We start from the raw sequence: 22,646 nt of genomic DNA on the forward strand, positions 1-22,646 counted from the left end.
AGAATGAACTATACTTTTCATCTGTCTCATATTTTCTTTTAAGGCGGACATACTCGTAATATATTGGCATTTTGTCGAATCTTCCACTTACATAGACTTATTTGGATTTCGAATCAAAATTGCATTGTTCAATTTAACATTTTCAAGTTTCAATTGCTTCTTGACGAGGGTCATATTTTAATGGGCGTTGATTTCGAATCAAAGATCATATTATTATAATATATGTTTAATTTATTACGATATAACAATTCAGGTCTTAATTGTAATGCAAATGGGATTTTCGTGTTGTAAAATATGCGTGTAATTGTATAATTAATTAGGTATCATGAAAAAATATTGAATTAATTTAAGACATATATGAGTTTAAAAAAATATTTATATGAGGATTAAATATTTACCATTAATCCTAAGTGAACTAGTTAGGAATAATTTTACGCTTATGGTATCTTAAATTGTCATACTGAAAACAATGGTATTATGCACCCCTTATTTTTCCGTGGATGTCTTAAGAGGCGACTAAGGGAACTTTTTTTATACAACTTAGAATGGCAAACAAGCTGACGGCCCTCCTGATGGAAAGTGGTAACCGTCGCCTATAGACATGAGCAGTACCATGGACATAACAGAGTATACTGTTTCGCCCATGATACCCCCATGCGTTGCCATTCCTGAGGACTCAGGTGTTATTCCTCCATACCCAGTAAATTCACGCCATAGCCCACCCTTCAAACCGAAACACAGCCATGCAAACACAACTGCTTTACGGTTGAAACACGTATGGGACAGAGGTACCCAAGCAATCGACTTTTGTACAATGTTTAATGGTCGAGACGTAAGCAGCAACGTCTCTTAAAATACCACTAAAACCTAACTCCGGTCGACAACCTGCCTGATAAACGTGGTAGTAGTAGCCACGTTTGTCAGGCAGGTTGTCGACAGGTTGTTGCTCATGTACTGCACTAAGTTCAGCAGTGGGCAGTTAACGACTGATGTGATGATGATGATGACGATGATGATGATGATAATGGTGGATGATGGACACGATGGACCAATTGATCTGCCTTCCTATATACTCGTATTCATTCTCCCTTACTTGAAACCCGCCAACGTATATCAATAGCATGTCGGGACGGGTTTATCATTCCATTTTCATCTATTATCTATATTTAATCTGTATTGTGATTTACTCATCACTCTTTTGTTTATTTTAACGCGTTTTAATTGCACATAAAAGTTGGAATTTTATTAAAACTGATAGCTATCAAAGGTGTGTCATCTATTCCGAAATAACTGTTCAACTTCCGCAAAGACGGAACAATAAACTGCGACACTAAATTCCCCGACAGAAATCAGGAAACCGGTTTGTGTAGAGAAACAATGATGAAGGCGGAATGTGAATGAAATTCCGTAACCATAAATTACAGTAACATTTGCGGAATGTATATAAAATAGCTGTAATCTAACAAATGTACAAAAGTCGATTGCATGGGTACCTCTGTCCCATTCGTGTTTCAACCGTGAAACAGTTGTGTTTGCATAGCTGTGTTTCGGTTTGAAGGGTGGGATATGGCGTGAATTTACAGGGTACAGAGGAATAACATCTGAGTCCTCAGGAATGGCAACGCAGGGGGGGTATCATGAGCGAAACGGTGTGCTCTGTTATGTTCATGGTGCTGCTCATGTCTATAGGCGACGGTTACCACTTTCCATCAGGTGCGCCGTCAGCTTGTTTGCCATTCGAAGTTGTATAAAAAAAAAAAAAAAAAAACAAAACAACATATATATCGTTTATCCATCTTTTGTTCTATATATCTTTGTAAAATGGAAATAATAAAGAAATTTTTAAAAAATTAATAAAAAAGAAAATGAGTTTATTGGTTTTTTACCTCCTTACGTCTTTACCACTTGACGAATCATTATGATTGTAGTATGCGTGTAGTGTAGGATGGAGAAGAACATAGGCTTCTTTTATTCTGATCACAAGCACACGGGCGAAGTTACTGTTTGAACAACCTGTAAATATTGAAATAAATACATTTCACAATTTTCATGGCTATAACTGACGGTTACTGCTTTCTATCAAGTAGGCCGTCAAATTGTTAACCACTTTATATTATTAAAAAAAAAGTAAAACGTATCGTTTAAAATTCTGCATATGAAAATTATATAAGAATTGTATGTGCGGGGAACTAAATATATGTAATATATTAAAAAAAAAATAGAAAACCCCTAAAATTCTAGAAATATATATTTAGATTATTATCCAAATATTTAACAAAAAAAAACCACTAATGGAATTCGATATTTCAAGTTAGAATTGAAATAATTAAATTCGTGATATATTTATGAATACTTACTCACTACTTATTTACTTTAGCTCTCTAAATAGATAGTCTAGAAAAATATTTTATGTGTGGAATAATTAAAGATTTTTTTTTAATTAATTATTGCAATGGTCAGTACAGACAGAAATATTATTCTGTTACTATTAGATATATATTTGATATAATTTTGTTTTTGACTGATAGATACAACAATAGACGTTCGACTGACAAGCAATTATTCACTTAAAATATCTGTAACGTATGTAAAGTTTCTAAACTGTTTTTTCCAATGATTTCACGAACAATTTTCCCAGCAAGCGGATCTGTGTGTAGGTCAGTGAACGCATCACGGCCTGTAACGGCTTCGCGGTAACTAATGCAATCGCTCGCTGCCTGCTGACTAAGTAAGGGCATATAATGTGCAACAGGCTTGCTGGGTTACAATTTTGAAGTAGAACCTTTTTAAAAGAATATCAAAAGGAAAGTTTCAGTACAATTTTTTTTTTTGAACCTATGACGATTTTGACGATTGAATTGATTTTCAAATTATTTTTACGATCGATTTACTTCCGTGTCGGTCTCATATTAACTTAAGATTGAATGTGCTATTCTTCTTTGCAAACCAATGAACTTTTGCGAATCGAAATCTCCTTGGAAACACATGTTTTCACATTCTAAATTTGAATATTTAAATCTTGCTTTTACAAAACAACATCCTCGTACATCGGTATTATATTGACATTTTATTTGATTTGAAATAAGAAATATTTGCATTTGGTACGAATAAAGTCGCCATATTTTTGCAGAGTTATAACTACTTTTGAACATATTACATTGTTGGCTTTTTGAATTGTAACTTAAAATACTTATATCTATTACAGTCTATTGCGTTTCGCTTTTCCGGTATACGGTTTTCAATAGCTTCGCATCCTTTCCTTTAAGACTCTCGTTTATTCAGGATATAATTACCGGGAACTCTTAAAGTAGATTCAGTTAATTACGTCGATGTTGGATCTACTTTCATAGAGAATTCCTTCGTCCAGCAAATGAAAAGAATAAATTAGGTACCTATATTTTATTTGGCTGACGAATGGGTTTTGTATATGGGTGTTTTATTTATTGAATATATTTTTAAAGGTTTATAATTGCTTTAAACTTTAAAATTTATGCTAAATGCTTTCGCACTAAAGCATGACCTTAATTTGAGAATTATAAATTATTAATAGGCCGAAAAAATATCTATCGACGACTTGATCCAATGGAATTCGAATCCACATCTCGTTACCATCCGGGCTGAGTGTGTTCCTAGTTACAGCGAGGAAGGAATACTGTCAATAGGTAAAACAACCACTATTTTCAAACGTCATTACGTCCGTAACGAGGAACTTGTTCAACCCGGATAGCAGAGACAGAGAGATGTGGATTCGAATCCCACTGATGCAAGACGTTAGATGGTATTTTTCAATATACTAATAATTTAATGGCATTAGGTTTTTTAATATAAATAGACAAATAATTTTGTACAAATTCGTTACAGCGAAATCGTGGGAATTTTACAATTCTTATTAATCTTATATTATATAGACAGAGTGTCTCCATACAAATGCTTCGAGGAAAGCGGGTCAACTTTTCCATACAATGTTACATGATATATATGAGTGATTCCTTTATAACTTATATATTAATTTGTCTTATAAATTCTGCATCTTTTTAATACTCAAAGACTCATTTTATTTATGAAATAATTAAATATAGATATGTCAAGATACATTGTGTGTGTAAGTATATAGAACACTGAGAAAAAAACGACTAATTTGAGAATTAAGTGACAAAAAGTTGACCCGTTTTTTAAGCTCGATGCTCCATTTATATAATCTAAGTTACTTATATGATAAATGTGAAATGAAATTGTTAATTTTCGCCTTAACCATTACATAATTTGGTATATATGTCCTTATATGGGATAGAGAAGGATATATGTAGGTTAGTTTTGTACCCATCAGTGAATATGTCCCGGCCGTGCAAACGAAGTCATCAGTAATAGCTAGTATAGTATAAAGCAAATGATAACAAATCACACAAAATTTACTATTCATAAAGTTACACATAATTTCAAGACGATATACCTATACCACAGATAATATAATACTATACTGCCTCTACAGTAGGTAACCAAGTAAGTTACGTACGCTTATCCCCCGGGCACTAACCGCTAAGAAGGCAAGTGACTTTTGTATACGACGCTATGGAAACCAAGTCACGTTTTCCGATACACAGTTATGATGCTACAGATATTGTGTTCCTGAACATGATAGTCGATGTTTGAAAACAAGACTGTTTATATTTCTCAGAACAGAGAATATTAATACACCTTGGAAAAATTTATCGTCTATACTAAAAAGAGGTAATATATATATATATATATATATATATATATATATATATATATATATATATATATATATATATATATATATATATATATATATATATATATATATGGTATATATAAAAAATTCCTTTACCTATGGAAAGTTACATTATCAACGAGTTAGAGAGTATCTATGTACATATTACAGAATTTCTACAAAAATAACAATAATGTATTTCTTTGTATCAAAAATTTGCCTGTTTTTATAAATGATAATGGTATAGTAACTGCGCTACGATATGTCGATACGACATTGACGGGGCACCAGTGAGAGATGATAGGTGAAAATGAAAGCAGGTCAGTTAGCCCATCGTGACGAATTCTACAAGAATTAACCAAGATGGTTTCCAGGGGAATCACGTGGAACTCTACCTGATAGGGTATATAGTTAGCAATAGGACTATTAGATCCCCTTACATTATAAAATACTAATTTCTCTTTCTATCTATCCAGCCGTGCGAAGTCGGGGCGGATCATTAGTATTTCTTAACGATAACGTTTTTCGTCGTTAGTCAATTATAACTCACGTGTCATAAAATTAAATATAATATAAACTCATAACGGATTATGTCCATAACTACAAAGGTGTCAGATGCTTTGTCGAAGTTGGAAAAACCTGTTCGTACCTTGAGGATCCCAAGACAGTGCCTAGGGAAATCTACACCGGAGTACATTTCTCATTTTGAGCGATCACGATTGGAAACTGTTCTGAAACTAGACTGTTCACAATCGTTTAATTTGTGAAAATGAACTCCCAGATGACGGTGGATGATGCGAGCAAACAATTCATATTATAGTACCTAAGTAATTTGTAATTCCATAAAATATATGATAGTATCTACCTAATATATTATTTTCATATGAACATGTCATAATATGAATATTCCTTACATCAGATTGTGTTCCACAAAAAAAAAATTACTTCAATTCTGATAAAAGTATAAAATTTTGGTATAAATACTAAGCCACTGAACTGATTTTGATAAAATTTCTGAGAATAATTTGAAAATATATCTTTTCAAATAAAAAAGGAATTTTATAAAACGGTTTATAACTGGCCGAGTTTTAAATCTAAATTTAAGTTCTCAATAAGTTATTCAACTTTCATTCATTGGATTTCATTCTTTTTAAAGTTAGTTGATGACAAATAATATGTTTTTTTATGCGTCCTTCGATTCGATTTTTTAAATCGTTTGATGATAAAGTACCTGTAGTGTTGTTTTCATTGTCCCAAATTTCATTTTTACTCTTTTAACCGTTGAATAATAATGAAACAACAAATGTTTATTTTTTATTTTTTAATGATCACATCTACAAAAATTTATGGTAGAAATGGCCTCCGACATAGATGTCTTTTTCTTTCACATTTATAATGTTACTCGTAGTAGAGTAATAAAATATGCATATTCTTAAAACTGTCAAAGTTAACTGTTTTCATACAACTCATACATAATAATATTTCGAGTATATGCTACCTCAGTTTCTTCACCTCGATGACATCAGTGGGTACAGCCACAGTGCCGTCATAGTTAAGCTTTAATAAAGACTCATTTGTTTACAAAACTTTATTAACGTTTGCTTATCGTAATAAAAATAATATGTAAACAGTCTGAGAACCATTTATTCAGGCAATAAAAAATTCACTTAGAATTTAGATAGTAGACGTCAGCTAAGTTTATAATAAAAAAGGTATCCTGTTTAATGATTAGGCAAATGGTGTTAATATTTTTTTTATGCTAGCAATATACCTAATCAGGTCGACCTCCTCGCGGTTCTCCCTGAAAACTATCATGGTTCATTCCTTGTGAATTCGTCATGATGGGCCAACTAACCTGCATTCATTCTCACCTATCATCTTCCACTGGTGCCTCGTCGGTGTATACCAATAGCGCGGGCGGGGTTACCAATCCATTTTCATCCATTAAAAAAAACAATGATTATTTTGGTTAAACTATCTAAACCTTACGATAAATTTGAAATAATCTATGATATTTTAAAATAATCGCAATAAGATCGCAATAAAAGTTTAACCGCCCCCTAGCGTGAAGACGTCAATAATTGCGACTCTCTCTGGTGCAGTTTCACTCGGGCGGTATGTGTCGCATGAATCAACTGGTGAAAGTGCTCGCTCGGACAGAAGCGGAATGATTACTGGCGATTATTGTACTCATCAAAGCCATGGTGTTTAGCGTTACGGCTAATTGTTACGATAACATAACTGACGATGACACCGTGGATGACGTGGGTCACGATAAAATAAATGTTACGTAACACACTAGAATTTTTGTTTACAATTACGGTTAAAACTTTATGTATTTTTGCTTGCTTATTAATCGACTTAATAAACGATAATGATATTTTTTATGCAACTTAGAATAGCAAACAAGCTGACGGCTCATCTGTTGGAAAGTAGTAACTGTCGCCTATAAACATGAACAGTACCATGGATATAACAGAGTATACCGTTTCGCCCATGATACCCCCATATGTTGCCATTCCTGAGGACTAAGGTGTAAAGTCTTTGTATCCTGTAAATTTACTGCCATATCCCACCCTTCAAAGCGAAAGGCGGCCATGTAAACACAACTGTTTCATGGTAGAAACACGAATGTTTATATTTATGGTCTTATTACAATAATACTAATTGTGCCCACGACTTCCTCCGTGTAAACGGGGTATATTGACTAACTGGCGTAAATAGGGAGGAAAGGGATTGTTAGTCATGGAGTCTAACTGACCCATTACTGGCAATACACCTTATCAGGTTGACCTCCACGTGGTTCTCCCTGGAAACCATCGTGGTTAATTCTAGTGAAATCCGTCACGATGGGCTAACTGACCTGCCTTTCCATTCCATTATCACCCACTAAAAAAATCCTTTAAGGCCTTAGGGTAATAAGCAAATAAAAATTAAAACTCAATTTCACATTTATATCTCGCTGTACCGCCACTTCATTTGCGTGACTGCTGTGAAAATTAGTTTATATCCTTGGTGATGCCAAATATTGTAACCCCAATATTATGATTGGATGAGACGTCAAGGGAGCAATAGGTAACAAACTCACTTGCATATTAAATGCAACTACAAGTTGTCACTATTAATTATTATAACTTAATTTTAAGTATCTAAAATATATTTGTATATTCATCGAAACAATTTAGGTTTACGTATAAGTAAATACAATTAATATCATCATCATCTCAGCCATTATCCGTCCACTGCTGAACATAGGCCATAGATTGCCCTAGAAACTGTCCTTTTTTTTAACATCTGGAAAATACTTTATGCAGACCCGTACACCTTGTGGGAGGGGAATGGGTACTGTGGGAATCCCCCCGTAAGGGGTAGGTGTACTCACCAAAAACTAGACGATATACCCTCGAGGTGCCATATGTAGGAGACATGGGTTTGCTTTCGCACTCACCACATCTCCGACGGCGACCATAAAAACTGTCCTGAACCACTTGCATCCACTGATTTTCTACAATGCATTTGAGGTTATCACTCTATCTAATGAGAGATCGTACACTGCGTATGCCCAATTGGGATCGCCACACAAGAACCTTACTTCCCCATCGGTTCTTTGAGCTATGTGACCAGCCCATTGCCACTTCAGCTTACTTATACTTAAATTAATATGGAAACCAGAAATTAACAGTAAAATTAATAAAGCTAAAAGGAAGTTTCAAAATTCTTCACTTGTAAAATTGTGGGATTTTTTTATATTCATGATTATTTATTTATTTATTTAACACTTTATTGCACCAACATAACATGATTAATGGAATTGTAACCCCGCCTGCGCTAACGGTATACGCTGGCGGAGCTCCAGTGAGGGATGATAGGTGAATAATGAAAAAAGGCAGGTAAGTCAGCCCATCATGATGAATACACCTGGAACTCAGCACGATGGTTTCCAGGGGGAAGCGCGTGGAGTTCGACCTGACAGGGTATATTGCTAGCAATGGGACTGGTAGCCCGCATTACTAACGATCCTCTCCCCCCAAATTGTGGGATTAGGTAACTAAATTTTGTATGATCGTTTGGTAAGTATTTCATTAATGTTAAAAAAAATATATAAAATACTGTTTCACACGCCAGGGTAACTGTATTTCTGACACATATGAATAGAATTATCATTTAATCCTTAGAAAAAGTATACTATGAAGAATATCTTGGGATTGATTCTGTATAAAAGACTCGATTTAGAAGATAGGGCAGGTGCTCTGAGCATCAAATATGAGTGAAATTGAATGTGACTAATAAAAAAGGGCGGTAAAAAATATTTTTTTCTAGACCGGCAAAATTTCTACTTCAGGTTCTGCCTTTTTAGTTGACTGTTGCCACAGTATCACTTTCTATTAGAAGGGCTGTGTTTGCTATTTATAATACCTACTTGTATTATAAAAAAAGTTGCCTTTTACGCACCCTGTAACCGGTTAAATATAGGAAATGTGTAATACAAGCTTGTCAGAAGCAGTCTGTAGACGTAATACGACGTATTATGAACGAGCTGTGTCGCACTACACGTGGCAATTTCCTGACGCACCGCTTCCTGCCGCGAGCAAAACGGAGGGCTTTGGTTTCACTTCCTTCTTTTGCGTAACCAGATTTTTCTTTTCGTTATTATGTATGGTATTAAAAAACAGAGTTTCTTCTTCAAGATTTTCATATGTAATAAATAGAAAGTTAAAAAGCTTTCAACAAGCTTTCAAACAGTTCCTTGAATAACGTAAAAAGGTAAATTATCATCATATGAGCCCTTAATTGTCCACTGCTGAACATAGGTCTCCCCTTGGGAGGAGAGTTCCCAGTAGTTGCCATGCTTGGCAAGTGGGTTGGCAACCGCAGTTAGGATTAAGAGACACGCTGCTGCCCATCACTCGCCCTCTCTTAGTCGCCTCAAACGACACCCGCGGGAAAGGAAGGGGTGGCCTATTCTGTGCTGGGACCACACGGCAAAAAAAAAATACTAAAAAGGAATTTTATATATTCATAGAATATTAATTATCTACCTAATAAAAAATTTGCGCGGACGAAACAAAAAGCAATGTCTACTTGTTATTAATATAATATTATAAATGTGAAAGTGAGTTTGTTTGTTACTTCTTAGCATTATAATGACTCAATCATTATAAAATTTAATATACACGTACTGTATGGGATGGAGAAGGACTATCAGCTAGTATTCGAGGGTTTTCCAAGAGACTACGTGTATGGGGTTCTTCAAAAAAGTGTAAACAGGTTTCTTCAGGGTCGGCAATGCGCGCGTAATACTCCTTGTATTGCAGGCGTTAATAGACTACGGTAAATGCTTATCATCAGGTTGGCCGTATATTTGTTTGTCACTTCAGTGATATAAAAAAAAATCCGGTCACGTGAACAAAGTTGTAAGTAAAAGCCAGCAAGGAGATAAAATGAAAACGTATCACTGTCACGGAAATGGATATGTTTATTGACGAGTATTCTCAGAAATCTCGAATGTGAAATCTATTGACTTCAAAACTATGTTTAGTCTTTTTTGTTCCATGTTTAGTTACTGTAATGCGATCCACGTATTTTTCGTGTTCAGCGCGGCGCCGCGGTTTGCGGGCAACCGGCGAAATCGTGAAAGCGCGTTGACACCGCTGACCTCAACTGTCGATTGTTGACGTACTGCTTTCTTGATAGTTTTCGATTACACTGTGAACATATCATTTTTATGCTGTGATTATTTCTATACTTCATTTATTTTTGTCTTTCTCATACACATTGTTTTTTTTGTTTGTATTTCAGACTCATCCCTACCGTCGTAGTTGAAAATTAATGTCTTGTTCCTTGAATAATATTTCATACTGAAACTTGAATTTTATTGCATTGCTGAGACACACACGAAAGTTATATTTATAAGTTATATTCTATGTTCCATAATTATTTGTACTGTTTATTGTTGACTGTGTTTAAACTGCAACTTGATGTGTGTGCAATTTTTTTTTTTTATCTTTATAATATCTTTACTTACATTTTTTTCTACAAACGAGGAAGACAGTTACGATCTATATCTACCTCATAGCAAGTGGGTACGAGTCAATAAAGTCTTGTGATATTTTTTTTTATTGAATGAAAATGGAATGGTAACCCCGCCTGCGCTAAAGGGATACGCTGGCGGGGCACCAGTGAATGGTGATCGATGAGGATGAAAACAGGCCAGTTAGCCCGTCATGATGAATTCATTTGGAATTAATCATGATAGTTTCCAGGGGGAACCGCGTGGAGGTCGACCTGGTTGGGTATATTGCTAGCAATGGGATTCTCAGTCTCCATTATTAACAATCCCTTTCCCCCCACTCTTGTGATATTAGAGATATCACTCGTACTTGTCACTACCATCATCCCACTACATTTTGGTCTCTTTCCATAAGAAGCGAAGATTAGCTTATACTAGACAGGTGGCTTCGTTAGTTTTTTTTTTGAGTATTTATTCTCATGCTCTAGTGTCTCTTCCTATTGTATAAACTTTCCATTATTCCAAATCCTTATTATTATTTAGAAAATATACTAACTTACTGTGTGCCACGCCATAGATTGGACCACCCCTTCAGCAGCAGCAGTGGACAAGTAACGGCTGAAATAATAATAAATTAATACCAATTTATTGCCGTGTAGTCCCAATATAGAATGGGCTACCCCTTCCTTTCTAGTGGGTGTCATAAGTGGCAACTAAGGGAACTTTATAGTCGAGATATGAGCAGATGCGTTTCTCTTAAAACATCACCAAAGTCTAACAACGGTTACTATCCCTACCAATCATGGCAACTACTGACAAAACCCCTCAATAGGAGGCTTATTTTTAGCAGTGGACAATTAACGACTGACGTGACGATGATGATACTAACTTAGGGGGAAAGGGATTGTTAATAATGGGATCCAACTGGGAGCCCCAATGCTAGCAATATACCCTAACAGGTCGACCTCCATGCGGATCCCCCTGGAAACCATCGTGGCTAATTATTGATGAATTCGTCACGATGAATCAACGGATCTGCTTTCATCCTCATCAATCATTTTTCATTGGTGCCCCGCCAGCGTATAGGTACCGATAGCACACGCACCCGCGTTTCATCATTCACCCATTAAAAAAATATATATGTGATAACTATATAGAAACTATTCGGCGTGTCTTCACATACCTGTTACATATACGTAGACGTTATGCAGCCAGCTTCTCTAATTACCGTACTAGTATTTAATTGACGTTATTTATCACATTACGTCAACCTACTAACGGTGAACAAAACAATTTGCACACTGGCTCGCTATTATGTCATTCTATAGATCCATTAGTGAATCGATTAGTACAATTAATCAACAATTTAGGTCTAATACTACATATTACACAGACGCCTTACGATTGAATATAATAATTGTTAACAATCTATTACGTGACTTCACATACATTGTATATATTATAACACCAGCCGGTCCGTAGGCGTTTTTTTTTATGAAGACGCATAATTATACATCGCCTACATATATGTGTAATAATCTTGCATACCCGTAACATACTGTTTATGTTTTGAAGAATCATATACCAGAGGGAGACTTTGTACAAAAGTCGATTGCTTGGGTACCTCTGTTCTATTCGTGTTTCAACTGTGAAGCAGTTGTGTTTGCATGGCTGTGTTTCGGTTTGAAGGGTGGGATATGGCGTGAATTTACTGGGTACAGAGGAATAACACCTGAGTCCTCGGGAATGGTAACGCATGGGTGGTATCATGGACGAAACAGTATACTCTGTTATGTCCATGATACTGCTCATCTCTATAGGCGACGGTTACCACCTTCCATCAGGTGGGCTGTCAGCTTGTTTGGCATTCTAAGTTGTATAAAAAAAAAACATAAAATGTTCTGGTTATAAAAAGTGTTCCTTGCTGATAAAATGTCTACATTGAAAATGTTTGAATTTAGAATGCGGAATTGTGTGGCCGAGTACCTACATATTGCTTCGAAAACAATTAAAATAAGCCTACCCACTACTAATGTGATTAATTCAGCTGCTTTTATTTTAATTATGAGTAATTTAATTTTATAAGAATGATTGTATTAAATTAACACATTTGTTCGGTTTTATTCCTCTAAATAAACACATGTGTTGAGAAATAAATAAAAAAAAGTAATTAAAAAGAGAGCCTCAAAGGGTATAAAATTGAAATTAGATTAACATATGAGTAATCAATGATTGATTGCAAAAAGAATTTGGCAAATTAAATTTATCCAATGTTTTTGTTTTCTCTAAAGGGCGAATGAATTCGAATTGACGATGTTAATGCATAACAAAGCAACAAAAATTCAGATAAATTGTGAATCTCATTCTTCGAAAATCCGATCAGACTATGTAGGTCCACTTTAGATTTAATCTGTAACTTATAACTTTTAGAAGTTAGAAAGTTCGCGAACTGTTGTGAGCGTATAAAATATAGGTAGGTAAATAGATATATATGACATTTAGAATATCAAATATCGAAGTATGTCAGAATATTACCTATGGCATACCCTTTCTACGTATATGGCATTCAAGTTGTTATAATTTGAATGCATATCAATCAATCAACAACGCGTAGGAAGGCGTCGTAAAGATTCAATTTACTGTGACAATGGTTCGTTACATTCAGAATAAGTTGTTACTGTCACGTCACGTTGTCAACATCTAGATAAGCTTTTACTTTCGTTGCAACAAAAATAGGTAATGCGTCGTAGTGAGTCTGTTCCACTTTCGATAAGTAAAGGTCGAGGCTAATTGTTTCTTTTCACTTACCGACAATTTTGAATTTGGAACACCGTGTATGACAAATACATTTAATCCCAGAATATAAAAAAAAAAAAACAATTTTGATTGTGATAAAATACGCCGATGAGAGACGAAATGTTTCAAAGAGACAGTACATTGGTAACTATTTAAATTGGAGGAAAAGGATTGTTATTAATGCGCACTACCAGTCCTATTGCTAGCAATACACCCTGTCAGGGCGACCTCCAAGTGGTCCTCCCTGGAAACTGTTGTGGTGAATTATAGGTGTACTCATCACGATGGGCTGATTGACTTGTCTTTTCATCCTCATCCCTTATTGGTGCCCCGCCAGCGTACATTATTAGCGCAGGCGGGGCCACCATTCCATTATCATCCGCAGTTCGGCCTTTGGTAATGTTTTAATAGGGACACTGCTGTCCATTCCTCGATCATTAAGTTCCCTTAGCCGTCTCTTACGACACCCACGGGAAAGGAAGGGGTGGCCCATTCTATACCAGGCCCATACTGTCTACCAATTAAAACTTTGTAAATCTTTAATTGTATCACTTAATTATATGTTTCTCTTTTGTGCATTAATGTAAAAATTGCGTAGAAAGGCTATCTATTGTAAATTGATATAAAAGTTGCGTAGAATCGAACCGATATTCAAGGACACATACCATACCATACCATCAATTATAACAACCAGTAATAAGATGATAAGAGTGAAAATTCTCAAGTGGTTTCGCTGCTATGGTCGATGTTTCGCAGCGGTGTGCTAACGATGGGTAATCATTCGCAACATTTCGATGAGTAAGTTAGTGCTCTTTACATCGTGATACTGCGCCCAAAAATTTAAAAAAACAGTCTAAAATAACATATTTCGGTGATTTATATCATTATTACTTGAGTAAGTATGGTTATATTTAATAAAAATTACATCTAATAATTAATAATAACTAATTCTTTATTGTATCACAAACAAAAATGTACAATGTAATTAGATAATTCAAATCAGATACAGTTGCATAAAGTACATTTTACAATTGTTACAATTTACGAGTATACTGAAAGAGAAAAAAGTCTGCATTACCATCAAACCTCCAAACTAGGCCAGACCTGTATCTTGGGGACTAATTTATTAGGATCGTAAAACGGTTCATTTTTGTATTAATGCATATATATAATTTGTAGTAATTATAGTTATAATAAAAAAAAATATAATGAAACCCGTATGCGTAAAATCCTTTCCGTGGTTTAGGAGAAGCAAGCGGAGAAACAGTAATAGTTTAGCATTATATTATTTGTGCTCAAGTATCTTAACTTAAGCTTAACCAGAAAAAATGCATATCTGTAAAAGAGAAACAAAAAAGTTGACATATAAAAAATTAATGTATCTGAACCATTGACGTATGTCGCTATTACTCTATTTTATCGGCCACAGAATCAATCAATTAAAAAAAAATCTACACTATAATCTAAGATCTATTTGTATTCTTTACATCTTTCATATCATGATCATGCATAATTTTGTCTATAAATCTATTAACTCCTTCCTTTCTGTCTATCTGTATTGATATTTACAACAATAAAAAAGAGATCAATGCCTGAATTTATATATACTTAGTATCAAGCACAATATACATACACACATAAAGAATTATTCATACCCGCCTTCTTTATTTTCGCCCCGTTACAATAAAGCTCACAGGACTCATAACTCGCCCGTCCAATTTGCGTTTATCTCCATTTAATGTAATCTTCTTCATACAAATAGGTATCTTTATGTATTATACGATAAAAATTAAATATCTACATATGAAATGTTACAAGATTTCAATGAATATTTTTTATATATACAATGACATCAGTTTTCAATCAACATTTATACTTTTTAGGTTTTTTAATTTTGCATGTGTAATTATGGCGAAATGTGTGGATTTATACCTATTGTTAACATCTATATACTTACCATGTGTCTTGTAAATAAATATTCATTTACATATTTATTCAGGCATACGCTCTACCTGATGATACTCATTTATTATCCTGTGAACATGTGCCAAATTGTAAATGATACTTATATGTTGCCGATTCTAATTAAAAAAATCCTCCTGGCGGTCCTTCACCGTGCGTTTTTCAAGGCACTTTCTTCCACGCACAACCACTCTTTGGAATCAACTTCCAGCAGCAGTATTTCCGAACCGATACGACAACATAACCTTCAAGAAAAGAGCATATTCCTTTTTAAAAGGCCGGCAGCACACCTGCAATGCCGTTAGTGTTGTGGGTGATTATGGGTGGCGGTAGTCATTTACCTTTAGGTGAGTCGCATGTTCGTTTGCCCTCTCTGTTGTAAAAAAACTTCAACGACTAAAATAGGTTTGTAGGAATTTTAGTGTTTATGAATAAAGGGGTAATATTTACTAGTAGAAGACTTTGTACAAAAGTTGCCTGTTTGTTGTACCTCCTACCCTCTATCTATATTGAGATGAATCAAGTACTCATGTTTATGCCACTAATCAGCTGTACTTGCATTTTGTATTTTAGTTTAAAGGGTGAGATATGGAAGTGAAACTACAGAATATGGAAGCATAACATCTTAGTCCTCAAGAATGGCAGTGCAAGAAGGGTACTATGGACATTATAGCGTATTATGTGCTTGAAAAAATATAATAGGCCAGCAACGCACATGCAAATCCTCTTCTGTTGCAAATGTTTATGGGCGACGGTAGCTTTCCATCAGGTGGACCGACTGCTCATTTGCTTCCGTAACAATAAAAAAAATTATGTAATTTCCATGGTGCTATACATGTCTATGGGCGACAGTTACCACTTTCCATCAGTCATCATTATCATTGTCAGCTTGTTTGCCATTCTAATTATCATAAAAATCTTATTCTTAGTCTCTGGTAGAGCATTTGGGACCGTAGTGCTGTTCTTAATCTATGCTGTAAAATTTCTCCGTAATCATTGATTAATCTGATATTTTCTACAGTGTAATATTTATAAATGGGGGGGTGAGTTGCTGCGCTAACCTTCGTAGTGTGTTCTTGCTAGGTATTTTATGAGTGTGCTCTTGTGAGCTCTCATGGTGCCACTACGTCTGTGCAAGCATAGTGCACTCCACTACACAATCTATGTTGTGTTGTTTGCATCGTAAGCAGTCGCCTTTCACCGCCGCAAAGCCGACACGCCCGGCGAGCTCTTGCGTCACCAACCGGGCACCGCGTCACTTACGAGTTCACTCACTTTGTAACTTGCAACACTCGAAAAACTTATTCTGTTTGAATTTAGAACGTACAATAAAATTTATGAACCCTAGCGTAGTTGGTTATGGTTTTTAATTACTATATGTATGTACATACATAGCAATGTTGCTACAATTTTACATTGTACTAAAACTGTACCTATCTCATACGACTGGAACCATAGAAATTGATGTCAATAGATATAAACGACTGCATATACTTTGTGCGTAAATTTTTAACGTTGTATAGATTTTTTATACAATAATATTTATAGAATTATTTAAGACAGAAAGAAGTACCTTTAAAATGGAATTCTATAGAACAATACCAAGTTAAGTGGCCCATTTTAATGAAAAGTCGACAAAGCGTATAACGCTTGTTTCCGTAGACTATAAAAACAGTACTAATTGTTGTTTACTCTCAGTTTTAAGCCTTTTTATTTTCAACGAGTTCATTGCCAAGCCTGAAAGAGAACATAATTTAAGTCTTAAGTGGGTTCGCACCGTGAGACTGGCAACATCTATATTAACTGTCAAAACTTAAACAATTTCCAGGCTCCGTAAAAAGTAAGAAAGAAGAAGGTCCTTTTTTTAATTCGCCTATATTTTGTATATGTGTGCCTGTTTACATCGTTGTAAATTTTTAACTGATTTTGATATTTTTTTTTATAAAACTCAGAATGGCAAACAAGCTAACGGCCCACCTGATGAAAAGTGGTAACCGTCGCCTATAGACATGAGCAGTACCATTGAGATAACAGAGTATACTGTTTCGCCCATGATACCCCCCATACGTTGCCATTCCTGAGGACTTAGGTGTTATGCCTCTGTACCCTGTAAATTCACGCCATATCCCACCCTTCAAACCGAAACACAGCCGTGCAAACAACTGTTTCACGGTAGAAACACGAATGGGACAGAGATACCCAAGCAATCGACTTTTATACAAAGTCTCCCTCTGAATTAGAATTTTTAATGATACTTCAAAAAGTGTTCTGTTAAGAAATTAAGATGGTAATCCGATAAAATTAACTTTGAATCTTCTCTAACAACCTGTGAAGTAGACGTCAAATTATTTTAATAATAAATATCTTAAGTAGGTACTAATGAAATAAAATTAAATATCTCAACGATGTCTGTACATGGGGATTTAAAAAAAAATACTATGAGGGTTCTTATTAAAATCAATAGATGCCAGAATAATATTTTCTAGAAATTTTGTACGTTAGTCTGTATGTTTGTTTCACTGTCACACAAAAACCACATCCAATTAGATGTGATTCACAGTTGTCTTTCTAAAAGTGTAATTTAAAACCCTATCTGTGTTTCATCTTACTAAGTCAAATAAAAGAAATCTATGCGTACGAAGTACCAAAAATCTAGCACCTAATATAATTAAAGCTTTGGCTCATTAAATAGCAAATTTTCATTTTGTGAATATATTGAAAATCGTTTATATTAAAAAATCTTACTTGTAATGCCAACGTTGCCAACCTTAGGATATAAATGCTCCCAAGCTACTTATGATCGTTAAACTAATCACGTCGAAGTTTCGACAGGCGGTTAGTTGAAAATTTGCTTCGTAACTTACTAAATTATGCAACGTGTAATACTTTATAAATATATGTTATATGTATAGTTTAACAAGTACTACGCTCGACTTAGCTAACACAACTTTATTACTCAGTAGATTAAATATTTATGTAAGTACATAACTTTTGTTTTGTCCTGCTATACTTCTTAGCAGTATGGGGTTAAACTTGGCAATGTTTCATCTATTACTTTAAAAGCTTTTTTATTTATATTGTAAAATAGAACCCCGCTGGTTTGCCAATGACGGACGTTTGTATTATCTGTCAATACAATAATAATAAAATAATATCATTGAATAAATAACATCAACGCCATACTAAGCAGAGACTTATAGAAATATCAATAACAAACAATAACGTCTAGATAAAGTTTTCTTATGAATCAATCAACAAAACAGCCCGACATTTTTTAAAATGGTGCTCTTTTGTAATTGGTGACTTCTTTCTGATATTAACTTTATAATATACATTTTCAATGGTATCTAAATTTAAAAACTCAGTATTTAATAATTATGCATCAATCAAATGTTGACGTTTATTGCGATAGATTTTAATATTCGATGCTTTATCTATGCGTATACGATCTAAGCTATCTACATACATTTGAAATATAGCTAATCTTAGTTATATCCCCTATACCTATTGTACAGGTTAATTATTAGAGACTACAAATGCGCGGGCTCGAGTTCAACGGCCGACAAAACAGTGGTGAACACAAAACAGAGAAAGTAATCGGTAATTAGCATACACACGTTGGTCTACCACTGTGACTGCTATATCACAGCCATAGTTTGAACCCACCGCAGATTGGATACTTTGTGATGCCTGTTGAGCCAAACAAGTACCAGTGCTGGCAACGTACGCTAAATATTCAGTGTTTACAGTCTAGAGTGTGTGTGTAACTCTAGACCGATCTAAGCAAGTTTTTTTTTTTTTTTATTGGATGATAATAGAATGGTAACACCACCTACGCTAACAGTATACGTTGGCAGAGCACCAGTGAGAGAAGATAGGTCAGAAATTCAGCATGATGGTTTCCAGGGCGTACCACGTGGAGGTGGTTCCGGACCCAATAGGGTATATTGCTAGCAATGGGATTAGTATACCGCATTACTAACGATCCCTTCCCTCCTCCCCGATCTAGGCTAGTTCCCATGCTCTAGACACAATACTAAGTACTTAATCCGTATTACATTGTTCAGTTAAGATTGAAGAAAAAAAGACAATGCGCAGTTTAAAGAATTTGAAACCAGATTTTTTTTTATTACTTGTATAGACGTCTCGTAATAAATAATAATTCAGTCGATTTTATTAAACGTTAAGCATTATCGATATTACAAGATTATAAATTATACATAATATGTATCTTACATCATAGAAAGTCGTAAAAATCAACTGTAACAATATTGTTATACCTATAATTAAAAGTTAATTTAAAAGGAGCAAACATTGGTCAATTCTATTTCTGTTTGTTTTACCCTAAGGTTTTACTAAAATAATGTATTAAATACAAGATTTACTCTCAGATTCCGTTGTAAGTAAATATTATAATATAAGGTAAATATACCTACCAATCCACAGTATTTACCTAACACAAACATTCGTATATATCAATATATATATATTAAATAGAATCCGAAACGAGGATATCCGCAAAAGAATCTAAATAACCGACATAGCCCAAAGGATAAGCAAGTTGAATTGGCAATGAGCTGGTCACATAGCTCGAAAAACAGACAACCGCTGGGGAAAAAAGGTTTTTAAATGGCGACCGCGTACGAGCAAACGCAGTGTAGGACGACCCCTACTAGATCGAGTGACGACCTGAAATGCAGGTGGCTTAGGACCGTCTAAATCCTTAGACTATATGTCATAATTAGATTTTGTCCTTCAAATTATAAAATAAATTAAGATAATTAATTGAATATCAACTCTTTGATTTATTCCAAAAATGAAAGTAAAAACACTTAATAATATTTTATTTTGCGCGGAAAATTAGGTTGTACAGCTTTATATCTTATTTTCCTCGCTTACGACATCTATAATTTGGTACCATGATTTTACGCGGGAAATATCTGTCTTCGTTTTTTTTTTATATATTTACATAATAAAAAACATTTAGCATAATTTTTTTTGGATTGAAAAAAAAGGACTTAAAAAGTATTGCGCGGGAAAATATATATATCATCTATCACTAACAGGAATCGGCACTACCGACATATTGATGGAACTGAAAAATAAATCTATGCAACCAATATTTTTTATATCAACATAATGAAATAAATAAATATTCAGAGTGGATAGGTATACAAAAATATTGTTGTCGGTAGGTATCGTAAATGAAATATCTAGCTATTTTATATTGTAAAATTTTTAAATAGTACTATTAGGTGCATAGATTTTATACAACCATTATTTTATTTGGAGTGACGCGGCCCTGTATCTATCATACTGGACAAATTAAATTATTATCAAAACGTGATTAATTTACATAGTAGATATAGTGGAGAACTTGAGGTCGATTGAGCGTAGTTGCAAAATGACACGAGAATAGGTGACACGTTTAGCATCCAGATGAACAGTATTCAGTCCACCCGATGCGTGTTGGACCGAGCAATGTACGGTTCGTTGAGCACGATAAATCACTATTCAATAATAGAATGTGGTTAACATGAATTAGAAAAACACTAACATCCAAATTATACAAAAAATGACAATATTATAACTTAGTACAATTTTCATTATTTTTAACCGTATATTATTTACTATTATTTATTATATTTATAATGATATAAATATTATATAATAAATAAAAACATGTCTAATAATAAAGTATTGAATTGTATTGTAAACAAATCTTATAGGTACTTGTAATATCTAACAGTTATTTTAACTAACTTCAAAAAGAAGCATGTTCTCAACTCGGTTGTATGTTTTTTTTTTATGTTTGTGTACCTCATAACTCCGTCAGTTCTAAATCGATTTGTAAAATTATATTTTTTATCTAAAAAAAATATACTTACAGGTTGGTCTCATAGAAATATTATTAATATCGATTCAGTAGTTTAGGTTTCGACCAAAGTAATTTATTTTGTCATAATTGAAGTCGGTTGTTTTTTGTGATACACAATCTTTAATTAAGAATGATGTTTGTCTTGTTATGTCATTAGGAAAAAAGGTAATGGCCTTAACAACTAATGTACATATTCTCTACATAAAAACTGGTTACGTATTATATGTATATTTTTAATATTAAACTCGGTCAAGTGAATCATAAAATAGCTTAATATCTCATTTGTAAAAAAATATTAAAATTATAGAAAATCTTCGTTAGCTGGTTATTTATAAAAAAAAGCCCTATGCTTTTTTTTTGTTTTTAAAGGCCTTTCCTTGGTATATCAAATCTATCGTATCGAGGTAATTTCTCAAATGCATACGAAAAAAGGGCCAAAGAGGAATTAATGGACATAAATAAATTAGGAACATGATTTAACTACCTTTTTGCCCGCTACTTCGTACATGTTGATTTTAGAAGTACGAATACGAATAAAAAAAACCATTTTTAAATGGTGGATCAAGATAAAACATATATACAGATTTTAAGTTAGAACTTCATAAAACATCTGAGAAAATCACCACCAATATGGTGCAGTGGTTTTTGCGTGATACCGAAAGAAACATACAGACAGTCAAACAAAGTTTCTATAATTATTGTTTTAACTTCTATCGCTCTTACTAAGACTTCTCATTATATTTTTTTCTTAAATATCTCCCATGTTACATCGTCTTTAGTTATAATTCATATGGCCTTAAGCTTGGTAGTGAGGAGTAAGACGATTTTGTTCAAACTTATATTTAAGCATTTTTAAATAGTAGTTTTTCTCTTTTACTTACTAATAACATTGTATATTGTCTGCTTAATTATTATGAGCATATTGTTGGTGTGTCTTTATAAAGAAATAAATAATTTTATTATATTAGTAAAATTTCAACCACCACTTGGACGAAGTCGCAAGCAGTCGCTAGTGGGTAATGTTATGCATTGCCTAATGGCCTCCGATTTTGTTACAAGGCTGAATGCCATGTTCGGCTGGGGGGAAATGATTTGTAGGCATGATTCATGGTCTGCATTGTCGAGTCGAGACCATTAGTCCATTAGTATGCTTCGCTGTCTGTCTCGAGTTCAGCTGAATGCCTGCGTTCCTTTGCGTTCCTACAGTATTGTACTATTAGATATTCTGCTCTTGCTAATAATGTTGTATTGTACTTTGTAAATACAAT

The 22,646-nt window shown here is 34.1% G+C and overlaps 1 protein-coding gene across 5 annotated transcripts in view; it reads left to right on the forward strand.

Moving 5' to 3' along the window:
- Positions 1 to 22,646, forward strand: part of LOC113519872 (neurogenic locus notch homolog protein 3) — a 96,200-nt gene that overhangs the window by 42,082 nt on the left and 31,472 nt on the right. For 4 of the 5 annotated variants that reach the window (XM_052900717.1, XM_052900718.1, XM_052900719.1 and 1 more), the window contains exon 1: positions 20,910 to 20,983. The exons of the other annotated variant lie outside the window; for it this stretch is intronic. In XM_052900717.1, coding sequence (XP_052756677.1) covers positions 20,940 to 20,983 — 44 coding nt within the window. In that variant the 5' untranslated portion in view covers positions 20,910 to 20,939. Of the gene's footprint in view, positions 1 to 20,909; positions 20,984 to 22,646 lie in introns of those variants that run through there. 5 annotated transcript variants of the gene reach the window in all.

This window comes from Galleria mellonella, unplaced genomic scaffold (assembly GCF_026898425.1).
Source record: "Galleria mellonella isolate WM207_F2 unplaced genomic scaffold, CSIRO_AGI_GalMel_v1 utg65, whole genome shotgun sequence".
NCBI classification, from domain to species: Eukaryota; Metazoa; Arthropoda; class Insecta; order Lepidoptera; family Pyralidae; genus Galleria; species Galleria mellonella.